The sequence below is a fragment of the Montipora foliosa genome, chromosome 2 (assembly GCF_036669935.1).
Source record: "Montipora foliosa isolate CH-2021 chromosome 2, ASM3666993v2, whole genome shotgun sequence".
In the NCBI taxonomy this organism is placed as follows: domain Eukaryota; kingdom Metazoa; phylum Cnidaria; class Anthozoa; order Scleractinia; family Acroporidae; genus Montipora; species Montipora foliosa.
In genome coordinates this window covers 16,891,535-16,907,833 of record NC_090870.1, presented here as the reverse complement: position 1 = coordinate 16,907,833, position 16,299 = coordinate 16,891,535, and the positions used below count along the sequence as shown (strand labels likewise).

At 38.6% G+C, this 16,299-nt stretch overlaps 2 protein-coding genes across 7 annotated transcripts in view; one reads left to right on the top strand and one right to left on the bottom strand.

Moving 5' to 3' along the window:
- The window catches only part of LOC137992559 (uncharacterized), an 11,984-nt gene extending 2,019 nt beyond the window's left edge, over positions 1-9,965 (top strand). For both annotated transcript variants that reach the window (XM_068837938.1, XM_068837939.1), the window contains exons 2-4: positions 1,465-1,733; positions 3,757-3,934; positions 5,674-9,965. In XM_068837938.1, the coding sequence (XP_068694039.1) occupies positions 1,507-1,733; positions 3,757-3,934; positions 5,674-7,242 (1,974 nt within the window). In that variant the 5' untranslated portion in view covers positions 1,465-1,506 and the 3' untranslated portion in view covers positions 7,243-9,965. The remainder of the gene's footprint in view (positions 1-1,464; positions 1,734-3,756; positions 3,935-5,673) is intronic.
- A 298-nt stretch (positions 9,966-10,263) lies between these two features.
- LOC137992568 (zinc finger protein 709-like) lies at positions 10,264-16,092 on the bottom strand. 5 transcript variants are annotated; one of them, XM_068837961.1, is made up of 3 exons: positions 15,875-16,092; positions 14,382-14,600; positions 10,264-12,068 (listed from the first exon to the last, which is right to left on the bottom strand). In XM_068837961.1, the coding sequence occupies exon 3, from the start codon at positions 12,029-12,031 to the stop codon at positions 10,781-10,783; it is 1,251 nt and encodes a 416-aa protein (XP_068694062.1). In that variant the 5' UTR covers positions 12,032-12,068; positions 14,382-14,600; positions 15,875-16,092; the 3' UTR covers positions 10,264-10,780. The 5 variants fall into 5 exon arrangements, with proteins under 5 accessions (XP_068694062.1, XP_068694065.1, XP_068694061.1 ...); XM_068837964.1 differs by having other exon boundaries at positions 10,264-11,964; positions 15,875-16,067; XM_068837960.1 differs by lacking the exon at positions 14,382-14,600 and having other exon boundaries at positions 15,875-16,078.
- Between the last annotated feature and the right edge of the window lie 207 nt (positions 16,093-16,299).

The window sequence follows — 16,299 nt, the reverse complement described above, 5'->3', positions numbered from 1 at the left end:
TGCATGTCTTGTATTCTAATTAAGGAGCTTCATGTACATGAATTTGAAGCTCTGGAGCCTATGACACATTATTTTCTTCTCGACTCGTTACTCTCGGAAGTCTACAGCTGATCATTTTGGGTCTTTCATAATTTGCACTTGCAGGATTTGGAACTCATCCTTGCATTTATCTGATAAAGACAACTAAATTTAGCACTTAATAAACGTTCCTTCAAAGATGAACGTCTTGAATACGACAGGTACAGAGGTGTATGATCCTGATAACTCAGCTAGCTCCTTCATATATTAATTAATAATAAGGTATAAACATGTCACTCCTGCTTGATATGGAAAGTGCAATTAAAAAAGTACATGCACTCAGCAGACCAGGTGCCAGTTATCCAAAGACTGCATAATTACCACTTTATCTAGAGTATGATTAAAATACTCCATGTTAAGTATTGACTAAGGTTTTTGTACATGCCTTTTAACTTGGATATGCTAACCCTAGACAGTGCCTATTCACAGTTACGTGGGCATTTAATTGAAGGGCAGTTTCACGCTATTTTAGTCAAACTTCAAAACACAAAAAGACGTCCAAGTTTTTACATCAATGAAAACCACAAAATAATGCTGTAGTTTTGTTGCCAATAACAATTGAAGTGCACTGAAGCTTTTCTTTGTTGTTTGCAACCAAGGATGGAGAGGATAGAAATGAATTGAAACTTGAAAAAAAACTGGTCAATTTTTTCAAGTTTGGACACAGTGTTTTCCGAAAGACACCAAAAACGAAGTGCACATTAGCTCTTTGTGCCATACTTATATATAATATTTCATATCTTGCCGGTGTCAGGAATGTTCTGCGTGTGAGCTAAAGTACTAATTTAGATTTTACCCATTTTTGACCTAATTAAAGACAGCACATTATATTAAGCATGACACTGCCCCTTTAATATACTGAAATCTTTTGTGCAGATTGAATTTTATTTATTGTTTTGCTACTGTGGATAGTGACCTAAAATATCCACCCGATAAAGTTCTCTTTTAATGCACAACTGGGGCCACTGGAGTAAAATGCACATCATAAAACCCAAAACCCTCACTCATGCTAAACTCTGATCTAAACATTGTTTTAGGCCTAATTTAAGGCGTAATTTACAGGTTGGCATTAGTAAAGGGGTTCTAAGGTTGTTTCATCTCCAGTCTGCATTTTACAGTCTGCTGTTTCAGGCGATCTCGAACAGTCCTTGTCTTATATATTTTTTGTATACAAATATTAAAAGCCCCTTAATAAGAAAAACACTAAATATCATAAATTTATAAAAAAAAAATAATTTTACTATATGCATGTGCATGAATGCAGTTGTGCAGTGTCAGTGGAAAGATTTGTTGTAAGACTTAATTAGAAAGATTCAGAGCCGCATTATCCAAATCCTTGGCAACGATACAGCACTGCTGTAATTAAAGGTGTTTGTTTCATTTCAGGTGTTAAAAGTTGGGAAGAACCAATTAAAAAGGGAAGCACGAATGAAGCTACAGCTAAGTCTTACAATGAACCAAAGTGATGCACATCACCCAAATGACACTTGTATTGGTTATCAAGAGAGTGATTGTGATGACGATGACAGAAGGGAGATGATCATTCACTATGCAAATGACAAGTACCTCAGTAAATGGGATGATGATGAGGCGGAACGTAACAAACCTGGGATCACTCTAAATGTCCTTGTCCCAAACGGCATTACTGGTACCATGTAAGTCTTCCATTGATTTACTGGCTTTTTGCCCAATACAACGATAATGAAACATTCCAATGCTGTACTCTTTAAAGTAGCAAATGGTTAGAGGGACCCATATCAAAATTTAATTAAGTATAAAGGATTGTTGTCATTGAGTATTAAATTGACAGATGTTTGAACAATCTGAGTTGAAACGCATCCTATGAGTCAACTTGAAGTGCTTTGTGTTATGTCCAGCCAGGGTCAGGCCTTCTGATATTACGCGATGGTGCGATTTCGCACAATCGACCTCAAATCGCATCCGATCGCACAATTCACGAAAAATCGCATAATTCACAAAAGGACGCACAAAATTCATAAAATGAAACATAAATCAAGACGTTTCTTAGAAATTCCTGCATAAATACGCCACATTTAAGATGATTTATCTTGGAAAAAGGCTAAAAAACCTTTGTCACCTTCGATTTCGTAAACATTCGAAGTTCAAGGCGTATTTTTCATGTCGGGGACCTGGTACGAGTCTCCTATTGGTGCAACACAAACACTCCCTTATATACACACCACTGAAATGACACAGTTGCCTTCTCTTATAGAAGAGATTTGTGAAAAATAAGCGAAGTTGTAAGTTTTTCGGGAAAATGTAGTTTCTTTCGTTGAAAACTGATAAAAACTTACTCATGGATAAGTTTGTTGTGAAAACGCTCGCTTTTTCTTCGACGAAGAAGGAAGTTCCCACATTCCGCCCGATCTGACAGCTCACAATCGAGCAAGAAAGTACCTCGCAGGTACGCTCCAACAGGCTAGTACTTAAACACGGAACGCCGGAAGGCCGGAATACTTAAACATGGAACGCCGGAATACTTAAACACGGAACGCCAGAATACTTAAACACGGAACGCCGGAATACTTAAACACGGAACGCCGGAATACTTAAACCCGGAACCCGCTTCAACGTGGACAATGGACTGATGTTTTTCTCGTCGTGCAATATTAGGGCCTTTTATACGAGAGAAAATAAGCCGCGGCTTACTCTGGCTTATTTTCTCTCGTATAAATGGGGGTACTGTATGGCCCTATTGTGATTGACCATCTTCGGAAGTTCGTGGTTGACTAGCACCTTGATCATTCATTTGGCATGTTAGCTGTGTCCTTTCAACTTTTATTTATCCCAACTAATGTCGATCGAGATACATAATTACTGTTCCTCTGTGTTCAAAATGTCTTTAGGGCAGCAAAAAAGTGTTTTTCTTAACCTGAAACTGTATAAAACAAGCTTAAAATTGCTGAGAAAAAAATCGCATAATTTACATTATTTATCGCATAATTGGCCTTTCTAATCGCACAATCTGCCCTGAAAAAATCGCATAATTTGCATTTTTTAATCGCACCCTATCAGAAGGCCTGCAGGGTGAATCATATTTATAAGTACTCTAGTATTTCTTGGGCCTGACTGGTCTGTAACATTAAAGACTGAATGATTTTAGTCTGTATAGGCAGCCGTAGTGTCTCTGGCCACTGGAAGACTGTGATTGGCCAAAGCTGGTCTGAAACTCTGTCATCATTTAAATTAACTGTTTTGCTGGTGGGTAAGAAGGCAGATTTTTTAAGATAGTAGTTGATAAGACAAACACCAATGAACTTTACTATGTACAGACATATCTCATGATGCAACTTCTAGCTAGGCTATACTGGTCCTACAGTCTTAGTAGTATATTACTAAAACTAATTTTGCAATAATAATTATTGCAAAATAATAATTAGTTTTTTCCTAGTTTTAGCAACTCAAGACTGGTGAAAAGGGCAACATTATATAATAATAATGTTACGGCATTCTTTCTTTGAGATGAGTATTTGATGAAGAATTCTGGATTAGGCTATTTGAATATCAGTTTTGGCTTATGGAAAGGAAATGCGAATGATCTGGTTCAAGCAGTGCCTCCGGATACATTTCACAAGCAAGGCAGTCATATTATTCAGTGTTAAAGGCTCTTTAAATGTTTAACGTTGTGCACTTTTTGGTTTTTGCCTTTTTTTTTAGAAATGATGCTCAAGAGGAGAGTGGTCACCTAAAAGCAAGCTGTGACTGTGATGATGTGTCACTTTTGTCATACAACAGTTTTAGGGATGGCACTGCATCAGTCACACCCAAGACAGCCCCAGCATCTTTGTCATATCATGCTGGTCAACTCCCTAGTGCTGGTGGTGAGGAGTTGAAGGTAGGAAGGACATTGTCATTCACCATGTGTTTTTGCGGGGCATTTCCAGTTTTAATAGGATAGATGCGCATGTAATGTATTAATTGGCTGATAGATTTGTGTTATCAACTGAGCAGTACAATCTTTTAAATGGTGTGCCAGATAGAATTTAATAATACAAATAATACATATTAATATAATAAAAGCATTGAATTTAAATAATTTTGTTCATAAAGGTTAGCCAGCTTGAAGTCTTTATCGTTTACTTAATAACAAGCCTGTCAGTCAAGTTTTTCAGGGACACTTACATGTATTTCATTAAAATGTTCTGTAGCAGGATTATAAAAATTGCCCACTGCATCTTGATATTATACAGATAACTAACTGCAGACAGTTCTTCTTGCCCTCATCAGTGCAGTGCTAATAATGACTAGGGTGGATGTTAAGCTCAAAAAGCCACCCCAAATGTGCCACACATGTGGTACATCTAAGCCATGCCAGAGTGCGCAAACTAGCGAGCTAGTGAGCATGCGCAATTGCTAGCGGCAATGACTTATTATCCTTGTAGAGTGCTCAATTTGGACATGATTTGAAGCAAAAGCTTTGTAATGCCAAAGAGATTTATGTAAATGCAAAAAGTACTGTTAGAGACCTTCTGGGTGCTGATGTTAAGGATGGAGGTTAAAGGAGCAGTGTCACAGCCGGGAATAGGCGATGATGTTGTTGATTTTGCTGCTGAGTTTTCATTTGTCCACCATCTGGTTCGCACCCATGTTTTCGACCAGTACTCCTAATTAATCGCATTGAAACTCCAGCTAGTTCTCTTTTACGAAGTTGCTTTTGCTTTTTCTTTATCACAACTTTCTGGTTCCGCGAAGACTTGCCCAGAGCTCTCAAGTCTTAAGTTTCCAGAGTATGAGATGCTTGCTGGAGATTGCACCAAACTTAGGTGCAAGTGTCCTGTGTTTCTTGTGCCGGAGGCGCCAAACAATTCTAAGGGGCTCTGGGGGCATGCTCCCATGCTTTGAAATTTGCACTTCTCAGATCGCTGGAAATTCACCGTCGAGTCCACCATTTTGTTTCTTTCATGCTGCCTTCTAAGAGAGCCCATGTTATTATGGTCAACCTGAGCTAACATACCGGCCTATAATAATTATTCATATATGAACGGGTGAAAATCCTGAAGAAACAAAAAAAATGGTCGCACACTAACAGATTGAACATTGGCCGAAGTTCAGTGCCAGTCAGAAGGCCAACAAATTCGGAACTCATGAGCACTTCTGAAAGCTTAAAAGGTAGTCGAGTTACCTTTGAGAAAAGTGCCAATGCATGAGAAATGGCCATGTCTGCGTGAGAGCGTGAGATTGACTCACGCTCAATGTGATTCAATATGAATCAATTGAGCAGACGCAGGCAGCTTTAGAATTGCGTGTGTTGCTTACATGCACCCACTCAGCTGAAAACCCTTTCGAGCCTCCTTAAAGTGAAGAGGTTCTTATAGGAAAAAACCATAGCTTAAGCATTAGGATTGTGATTGGCTAGACATGGAAGGAGTTGGAAATTTCAGTCAGACTAATTCTTGTACTGTATTGCATCCTTGTTTTAATTAATATTTCCTCCTTATTTCCTTGATAAGAGAGCCATCTGCATTTGAATTCTCATATTTAACAGAAATCCATTAATATAAAAATGATCTACTTTATGCTTACAGTATATCTAATAACTTACCACAAATCAATTTGTATTTTTCATTTTTCCAGCTTTGGCAAGGTTATGGAGGGAACATATACTTTGATGCTGTCAGGTGTCAGTCCATGAGAATTAACAGCTCCAAATCAGCCCATCCACGTAACAAAGACGTTTCAGGAAGATGCAAAGCCAAGTCGTGTATCCCTTCAAGGAGGACTGAAGGAGATCAAGTTCACACAAATGACATTTTTAGTGCACCTGGAGATGAACTGGCATCAATTCTGCATTTAGGGAGTCTACGAATGAAATCGTGTAAGCAGAGGAAAAGCAGACCAGGTGACTGTGGACACAAGTGCACAACTAGACATTTGCAAGGAAAAATTTGTAAAGGGTCAAGCGAAAAATTGTTATCAGAAAAGATTCAGAAGTTCAGTGGAGGTCGTGGCATTTCCATTGCAAAGAAGCCAATTGTTGTATCTGGGGGAAATGTTGCAAACACTGCAAGAAGTGGTGTAGATCCCATTGGTAAAGCTAAGCAGATTAATAATAATCCAGGGTTTCCTGCTTTGATTGCGGACAGTTCATTATTTTCACACCATCAGAGAAACAAAACTCCCAAGGTGGTTGTCTCAGGTGATGGCAATCCATTCATTAAGCTCCCTCTCATGAAAAAATATACTGCAAAGAAGGCTCGCAAGCCTCAGGATAAAAATGAAGATAAGGAACCAAAAACATTGAATGAGCCATCCCCAGTGTTTATCATACCGTTTGGTACCTTTGATGATCCAGTAGATTTAGAGTATGATGGAAAACAAAGAGTGGACAAAAAGGAGAAAGCTTCCTCAATATGCAGAAATTCATCTTTGGACAAGAAGAAAGAGGTATTAAGTAAGCAATCAAGTGAATCTGATGGGGAATTAGTTAGTGCTGCAGAAAATCATCACGTGGAAGATAATATGATTATTTTTGATGAAAATGATAACATGGGAAGATCTTCCACACCTGAGACAAATGCAGTTGGCCAGGAAAAGGCAGTGAAACGAGGGACAGCAACCTTTGTGTTAAAGCGAGAAATCAGTAACCTTTCCCTTAATAACTACTTAAGAGCCATTCCCACTCAGGCATCAAAGGAACAAAATCCAGAAACATCCCTCAAGTCATCTGTAAATCCAAAGATAAGCTATACAAAGCGGTCACAAGCACTTCCCATGTTTTATATGATGAATAATAATTATTCAGTGCATCGCATTCACTGTGGTGGTCAATCAAGTCAGAGGGCAAATGCTTCTCAGATTTATGGCGGATATTACTCACACACTGAAGGGAAAGAACCAAAGTTGTTTCGTGCAGAAATAAGTACTCATGCCAATAGGAGCTCAGATGTGAAGAACGATGATGGCGCACAAGATATAACCAGGAGATCAGGAAACTCGGGTAATTATTACAGAAGGAGTTCAAGGTCTTCACAGATTGCAAAACACGGTCTTGTCAGGGCCAATTACACATCAAGGCACTCTGTCACAAATCAAAGCAAGGAACAGTCTCCAACAATGTTACATCCCATAAGGAACTCTGAAAAGAGTTTCTTTCCTATAACAGGCCAGCAAATCTTCAGGATGAGTGGTATTCAGAATAGGTAGTTGATTCATTTTCTTAGAATTCTCAGATATCTGAATTTATAGCCATTCAAGCCACTCGCCAAAAAACTAAGTATTGAACTATTCAGCCAGAATTGTAAAATACAAGATGCTATGTACGGTATTGACCAAATGCAAAAATAGCTGCCAAAAAATTATTATTTTGTCTTTGCATTAATTAGCCTCGCTAGCTTCATTAACGTGTGTAAAGTTGAAATAATGTTGGCTTTAAAACTTAATGTGGTACTATGATCAAATTTTTACCCCTTGATTTTTTGAGTGTATGACATAGAATTCCATGAAAGAACAAAAACGCCATTTACCGTTTGCAAAGATCTTCATTAGTTCCGGAGATATTTAAGTTTGAAAATGGGTAAAATATGCAAATGAGATGACTGATGTCGTCATACACTCAACCCAATATTATGTTGAGTATATAAAATAATAGAGTTACTTTGGCCAATTTGCAGCGCAGACCATTGAAACTTGGTAGTCTAATAGTTCTACCGGAAACACACCTATGGCTGTAAAAAATTCTATTCCCATGGCAACTCACTCTTTTCCAGTCCCCACCCCCTTGATTTCAATATGTTCATGATTTTCAGCTTGCAAAATGTCAAACAAGGCCACAAACACGAGCTAACCTATTTATATGCTTGCTGGATCATGCATATGAAGTGCTGTTAGCAAATATCAAAATGGAACGCCAAAGGTGGCCAGAAAAGCTTTTAATATGGGGGAGGTCTGGAACCCAGTATGATGCCATGGTAACAGAACTGTTAAGCTCATATTGTGGAGAACATTTAGTAGAATCGTACTGAAAAAAATCAGAAATTTCTGATACAAATTGGCTGAGATACATGTATCTCTTTTCATTATATTTGAACAAAATTTGGTTGAGTGTATGACGTCATAACTTGGCTAATTTGCATATTTAAAAAAACTATAATATCTCTGGAAACAAAAGAGATAATTGAAAAAAGTAAATAGCATTTTTCTTCTCACGCAGACTACTTGTTTATGTTTTAAAATGGCTTAGATAGGAAAGGTGCGATTTTCTTCATAGTACCACTTTAAGGCTAGTCAGACTAATTTTCACAAAGACAAAATAATAATAATTATTTATTGGCGGCCACTTTTTCATTTGGTATATTATACACTGTACTGCTATAGTGTAAGATTGTTTCTAAGGACGCTTTCCATTTGACATAACTGATCGACCAGACCGGGCATTTGGAAGGACTAACTCTACAATGCTTTCAAATTAACACACTTCGAGGATGATATTATTATACTCCTCCAGAAGAATATGAGGGATTATCATGAAAGTGTTCCTTCAAATCGTTGCATTTTCCTTGCAAACTGACGGGTCTGGCCGGCCAGTTCTGACAAAAGGAAAGGGTCTTAAGTCTTAGTCATGCTGGAGTACTACTCTTGCTTGCTTGGTTAGCCTGTAAAGGGGCTCTAAAAGACAAATGGCTTGTGCGATCAAATAATTTGGGATTGGTTTAAAACCATACATGTAGCTTGACTAGTAACGTGCCATTCATTTGTTGGACTTGTTCTCAGGCTATCACGGCTGGGGTGATTCTCTACTGTCTTATGCATGTACTCCCGCAAGGGAAATTTTTGATTAATTAACATAAGTTGAACATTGTGATCTCAGTGTTCATGACTCATGTAAATGCCTCCAGGTTTCTCCTCACAAAGTGCAAAAATACAGTCATGTAGAGTTTAAAGAGATTGTTTTGTTAATGTAGCTCCCATAGACTGAAAGTGTATACAATGGATCTAATAATGGCCAAATTTTTGCATCAGATAATAATTTTGTGTTTCAGCATTTTGTTTGCCTGTCTTCTGAATGACTTCATATTGACCATTACCAGAAACCCATAAGGGTTGAAACGCGTAACGGCCCTTTGTGTGCTGGGAAACAAGCTTCCGAATATTCAATTTGCTAAGTACCATATTTGGAACAACAAGAAAACTTAGGCCACTATCTTCCTCCTCATCCAAATGATTTTAAATTCATGAACAAAGTTTTTGTGGTGGTAATTATTGTAGTTCTACTTTTCATAATTATGTATCGAATGAAAACTAATAATATTTTCACAAGCAAAACTCTGCGCTTTAATAGACTCGCTTTCAAGAGGAGGCAGACATGAACTCGAAAATGGCCTATTGTGTCAAACTGTTGTGCAGAATCTACATTTTCCGCACGGAGGGTACATTCTGCTTAGTTTTAACAACCGTACTCTTGTTTGTTTGTTTTTTTAAACGGCATACTCTACTGTAATTAGAAGTACAGTAGAAATCTGTTGTGTGACGCTCACCAGCTGGGTGGTAAAATTAGCTTCATATGCCTCCCATCTTACAGTGCCATAATGTATAAGTAATCACACGATTTTCAAAGACTACCAAAATTGCATGAAGTTGTAAGGCAAGTGCAATTTGTTTCGTTATTCCAAATGAAAAAAAATTCCAGGCCCCAGCTGTTTGAAGGGTGGATAGCACTATTCACTTGGTAAATCACTATCCACTGGATACCTCAATTGGTTTTGCTAGTGTTTATACCACCACTTTGCAATCATTTGTGATGTCAACCAAGTATTGAATCCACTTGTCATGGATTGAACTAGATCTAGTTTCCCCATCTTTCAAAGCATACTTACATGTAACATGTAGGAAAGTAAGTTTTCAGGAAAAAAGGTCTTATATTAACAACATTTACTGTGTCTCTCTGTGGAGGTTGGGTGCCCGAGACATTGTCGAGCTTCCACTGTTGGCCCGCAGCCAGCTCATAGATGGAGACTGCACCGATGGCTGGCAAAACCTGACAATCCAGCCATGAGCCCTCATGCCTCCGAAAAGACAGGCCCAATCACCAGTGGAAAGTAAGGGGGGGGGGGGGGGGGACACTAAAATGCTCCTTCTTCCTGCCACAACGATAAATTAAAGCTCCACAACCCAAAGCACAAGGAATGCGAGGCATTTGCAAACAATGACAACAATAAGAAATTATTGACCACAATCGCTCCAAGTTATTAATTCTATTAAATTTCAATTAACTTCACAAAATAAGAAAAATAATGTATTTGGGACAAGTGGAATGAAGAGGTTTGTTCCGTAACTGTCAAACTTTAATACAGTGTACATGTACTGTACTGTATATAGTCCAGCACAAGTGCTCTACACATCAGGGTTAACTTGGTGCTTTTTGAACAAAATATTCTTTCTCTCACCCTGGGTCCGAAATTGGCTCAGTTTCTGAAATTATTTGATTTATAGTGTAAAGTTAAGATTTTCAGCTCTAAAACTTGCTTAAACAATAAAAGCTGAATCTAATAATCAATTTACAAAACTGTCAAGAGACAATCCCACACATCAGACATCACTTAACTTTGGAAGTACATGTACTATAAATGGACCATCACTGTAGTTTTTTCTTTCATACTGTAAGTTTGACAAATTGCAAAGGCAGCGGAAAAATTGAATCAATGTTTACTTGTAGTTATCCACCGTGTGTCTATTCTAGATTTCATTAGAAGATTGACCTCACTTCTAAGCAGCCCTCCTGCAAAATCGACCAACAGATTTCTTTGTTATTGTGTGAATCATGTTCTTCCATAACAGAGATGTGCATTTCAATGTTGTTGTTTTCAGGGTTCTGTATAGTACACTCCTGGGCTTTTTCATGTTTCCTGAAACTTGTCACATAACGAAAACACATTCCACACTGCTTACATTTATAAGGCATCTCTCCAGTATGGATTCTGTTGTGTCTCCTCAAATCTTCTGCACGACTAAAACATTTGCCACATTGTTTGCATGCATGTGGCTTCTCTCTGGTATGGACAAGTTCATGTTTTCTCAAACTTCCTGCCTCAGTAAAACATGTACCACACTGGCCACACTTATGAGGCTTCTGTCCAGAATGGATTCTTTCATGTCTCCTCCGATTTTGTGCATCACTAAAACACTTGCCACATTGCCTACATTTGAAGGGTTTCTCTCCAGTATGAACCCTTAAGTGTCGGCTTAAGTTGCCTGCTTGGCCAAAACACTTGTCGCAGTACTTGCATTCATACAGGTAATGCTTTTCTCCAGAATGAACTGTGTAATGCCTTTTCAGATTTTTAGCCTGGGAAAAATACTTTCCACACTCTTTGCATTCATAAGGCTTCTCTCCAGTGTGAGTTCTTTCATGCCTCCGAAGATTCGAAGTCTGAATAAAAGACTTGCCACACTCTTTGCATTTATGAGGCTTCTCACCAGTATGGATTCTTTTGTGGGTTCGGAGTGTTCCTCGATGCTTAAAGCGTTGGTCACAGTGCTTGCAGTCAAAAGGTTTCTCTCCTGTATGACATGCTTCATGATTTCTTAAGTGTTTAACTACACTAAAACGCTTGTCACACTGCTTGCACTTAAAAGGTTTCAATCCAGTATGAAGTCTTTCATGTGCAGTTAGACTTGCTGCAGTACTAAAACACTTGTCACACTGTTTGCAGTCGTAAGGTTTTTCTCCAGTATGAATTCTTTCATGTGTCCTCAAATTTCCAGCTACAGTAAAAGTCTTTTCACACTGCTTGCATTTATAAGGCCTCTCCCCAGTATGAACTCTCTCATGTGTCCTTAGAGCTGCTGAGTCCCCAAAACTCTTACCGCATTGTTTGCAGTCATGGGGATTCTTGCCAGTATGGACCAGTTCATGTTTCGTAAGATGTTCTGAAGAATGAAAACTCTCACTATGAGTTATAGATGTGAAGTCTCCCAAGCAGGTTTCTTCATCCATTTATAGCCAGGAGGTTTACATTTCATCTAACATCTCTCTACAAATAACAGGATAGGAGAAGGGTATCCATTGATACACAACAAAAGGAATCACTTCTGCAGAAGTATTTAACATTCTAAACATGAAAATAACAGGCCTTCTGATATTACGCGATGGTGCGATTTCGCACAATCGACCTCAAATCGCATCCGATCGCACAATTCACGAAAAATCGCATAATTCACAAAAGGACGCACAAAATTCATAAAATGAAACATAAATCAACACGTTTCTTAGAAATTCCTGCATAAATACGCCATTTTTAAGATGATTTATCTTGGAAAAAGGCTAAGAAACCTGTCACCTTCGATTTCGTAAACATTCGAAGTTCAAGGCTTTATTTTTCATGTCGGGGACCTGGTACGAGTCTCCTTCTATTGGTGCAACACGAACACGCCCTTATATACACACCACTGAAATGACACAGTTGCCTTCTCTTAGGAAAGAGCTTTGTGAAAAATAAGCGAAGTTGTAAGTTTTTCGGCAAAATGTAGTTTCTTTCGTTTAAAACTGATAAAAACTTACTCATGGATAAGTTTGTTGTGAAAACGCTTGCTTTTTCTTCGACGAAGAAGGAAGTTCCCATCTTCCGCCCAATCTGACAGCTCAATATTGAGCAAGAAAGTACCTGACAGGTACGCTCCACGTGGACGATGGACTGATGTTTTTCTCGTCGTGCAATATTAGGGCCTTTTATACGAGAGAAAATAAGCCGCGGCTTACTCTGGCCACGGTGTACAAAATACGCAAAAGGAACTATTTATACGAATATATATTCCCAGGTCAATATAAGCCGCGGCTTGAAAAAGACGTGAACGTAGATTTTGTACCATTTATACGGGGTGAACATTCGAGTCTTCTGTAAGCCGCGGCCAGAGAAAGCCGCGGCTTATTTTCTCTCGTATAAATGGGGGTATGGCCTTATTGTGATTGACCATCTTCGTAAGTTCGTGGTTGACAAGCACCTTGATCATTCATTTGGCATGTTAGCTGTGTCCTTTCAACTTTTAACGTGGTGCACCGGTAGTGCAGAAGACCTCATTTTTTTTATTTATCCCAACTAATGTCGATCGAGATACATAATTACTGTTCCTTTGTGTTCAAAATGTTATTAGAGCAGCAAAAAAGTGTTTTTCTTAACCTGAAACCTTATAAAACAAGCTTAAAATTGCTGAGAAAAAAATCGCATAATTTACATTATTTATCGCATAATTGGCCTTTCTAATCGCACAATCTGCTCTGAAAAAATCGCATAATTTGCATTTTTTAATCGCACCCTATCAGAAGGCCTGAAATAATACAGTGCTACCGTGAAAGCAGACATATCAGGAATGTTATTTCTGTCCAATCACGCATCGGAAATCTACTTGCTAAATCGCAGAATGTTTTGATACTGTTGTTTGCGCGGCAATAATTGTGTCGGCTTTAGATTGTCTGGGTAATTGAATAGGATTTAATTTGAGCTAATTCTGGTCATTTTGCGAATAAAATAGGTACATGTAACTTGAAACAAACTAGGGAAAAACGGTTTTCCTAAACAAAGAAAATTATGTCCTTCAACTAATTAACAATTAGACCCGTAGCCCACAAGGGCTACAGGTCAATAGCCCATGAGGCGAATTGGCTATTGACCTGTGGCCCTTGAGGGCGAAGGGTCTAATTGTTTTAGTATCACCCAACTACTGTAGTCGGACAGAAAATGCAATAATAAAGTTAGCAAATTTTTTAATGCAAGTTGAAGAAAAATTTATTTGGGAATAAAACAAAAGAAAGTGCCACACATTTCGCTACTCGAGGACTATCAAAATGCAGGATTTGAATTAGTCCACTAGTTGGGTGATAATAACCGTTATTCACCTTGCGGTTTTGGCATGAGAAGTCCTGACAAACATTATGGGCTTAAAAACAATAAGCATTCCTAACATAATTATTTTACAAGTAGGTGTTCACGGTTTTCCCGGTCACACTGTAAACATTGTCGAACTGCCCAATACAGTATTGTATATTACCAGTGATATTGTTTTACTGTCACACAACATTGCAAAACCTGCAAGATGCTACATGTACCGGGGTACTTATTGCACCGTAGCAAAAAAAAGAAAGAAAAAGAAAAAGATCCTCGGTCGAGAGCAATTTAGTCTCACTGTTTAAAAGTATTCATACATGTAGGTGTTGATTGTTCAAAAAAGAATATTCCACTAACTTTTGAATAATGTCAATGGTTTTCAGGTGAAGCCTCAAGTCACAAAGTCCAGTGTATCAATTCACTTCCAAATATAATTTAACTCAAACACCATTGGCTTTCTCTCACCTGCCATTTTGAAACATGTACCATATTATTCATACCCAGTCTTTACGGAAACAACTGTTACAGTCATTCATTTCAAGATGGCGGTGGTGCTGTTGGTGTTACTAATCCTGTGGGTTTGTCCCCAGGGTTCCTTCTGTGAAAGTCAACAAATCCGGTGCCATGCCTGGCTATGTCCCCGGGGTCATACTTTCCCCTCTTGTACTGATTGTGAAGCTACTTCTACGAATGCACAATAAAAGCTCGCTAAATGTACTTGCTTGATATTTAAGCATCATGTTGTACTGAGAGGGTTAAGAAGCACTTTTTAAAGAGTTATGATGTAATGCACATTTTGTATGGACAAAATCGGTTCTTGTCCGAGCAAACACAGATTTGACTGGACAACTTGACCGGCATCAGCCAGGAAATTATTTCAAGCCCTGTTGAAATTGCATCCAATGGAAACTTGGAAAAAAATACAAGTTCCAGATGGGATTTGAACCAACAACTCTCCATGATCTGGTTGGATGCTCACGACAGACTAACCACTCACCTACTGGAGACTATGGTAACCAACTAAAACTGCAGATCAGAAAGGGTCGTGGGTTCAAATCCCATCTGGAACTTACATTTTTTCCGTGTTTCCAATGGACTCAATTTCATTAAAATACATGACTTCTTACATTTCATCATCAATAATTGCGCAGCCACGGCATTCCTTAGTGGTGCACTCCCTCCAAAAGAAAAAATCCTGGATCCACCCCTGCTGAGTGGCCAATTGGTGTCAGTGATGACGGCGAGATTTTCAGGCGGTCACAGCAGTATATTCTAAAGTACTAATAATTTGTTGGTTTCATGTACATATAAATTATGTGGTTTGACTAATTATCAGTGCAGAAAAATAGTAAGAAAGAAATGGCTCTTTTCAGTGATATTATTCGATACTTAGTATCGCACATAAAGCAGAATATGCCTTGATTGATATAAGCTTTTAGTATCACCCAACTAGTGGACTAATGCAAATCCTGCATTTTGATTGGCTATGCTACCAGAGGACTATTATTAATAGTCCTCGAGTAGCGAAAAGCTTGACGCTTTCTTTTGTTTTATTCCCAAATAGAAATTTCCTTGACTTGCATTTGCTAACTTTATTGCCTTTTCTGTCCGACTAGTTGGGTGATACTAAAACAATTAGACCCTTGGCCCTCAAGGGCCATGGTTCAATATCCCATTCGGCTTCGGCTCATGGGCTATTGACCCGTAGCCCTTGCGGGCTACGGGTCTAATTGTTAAATACTGTAACGTGTTTCTTTGGTAGTTGTGATAAGGTTCAGTCGATTTAGTTGGTTTTGTGGCTTTTGGGTGGCTCAGGTTCCATATTTTTGTAGCAACAAAAATATCACCGGGCCATAAGTCAGCACCTCAATAATTATAAAATTACACATTGTGTAGTAAAAAAGACCCCACTTACCAAGTTCCTAGGCTACAAATAATAAATAACTAAAAAGTCGTACCTCGAACAGCGCACGATGGAGCTTTATATTTTAAGCACTGCCAACATCAAAACGGCGGTCATTTCGGATCGGTGTATTTAAAAGAACAAAATCGTCAAACGTTCCTTTTTTTGGTGGGGTTAGCCCCTTGTTTTGAAGTCTATCGGCAGCAAGAAATTACGTAAAAGGATGCAATGTCGGATGCAATAGTAACTTTGGAATAGTAGCTCATGAAACAGGGCGGTTACCTGGTTAGCTCTGAAGTCATAGTGGACCACAGGCCCCCAAGAGAGAGAAAATCTGGAACCGGATCCCAATATCGGAACCGGAACCGGAATTTGAACAAGAAAGGTTGATCATATCCAGTCGTTTTATTTCAGCTCATATTCACTCGAATAAGCGCCGCACATGGACCGGAAAAGTTAATAAGCGCCGCCCTCGAATAA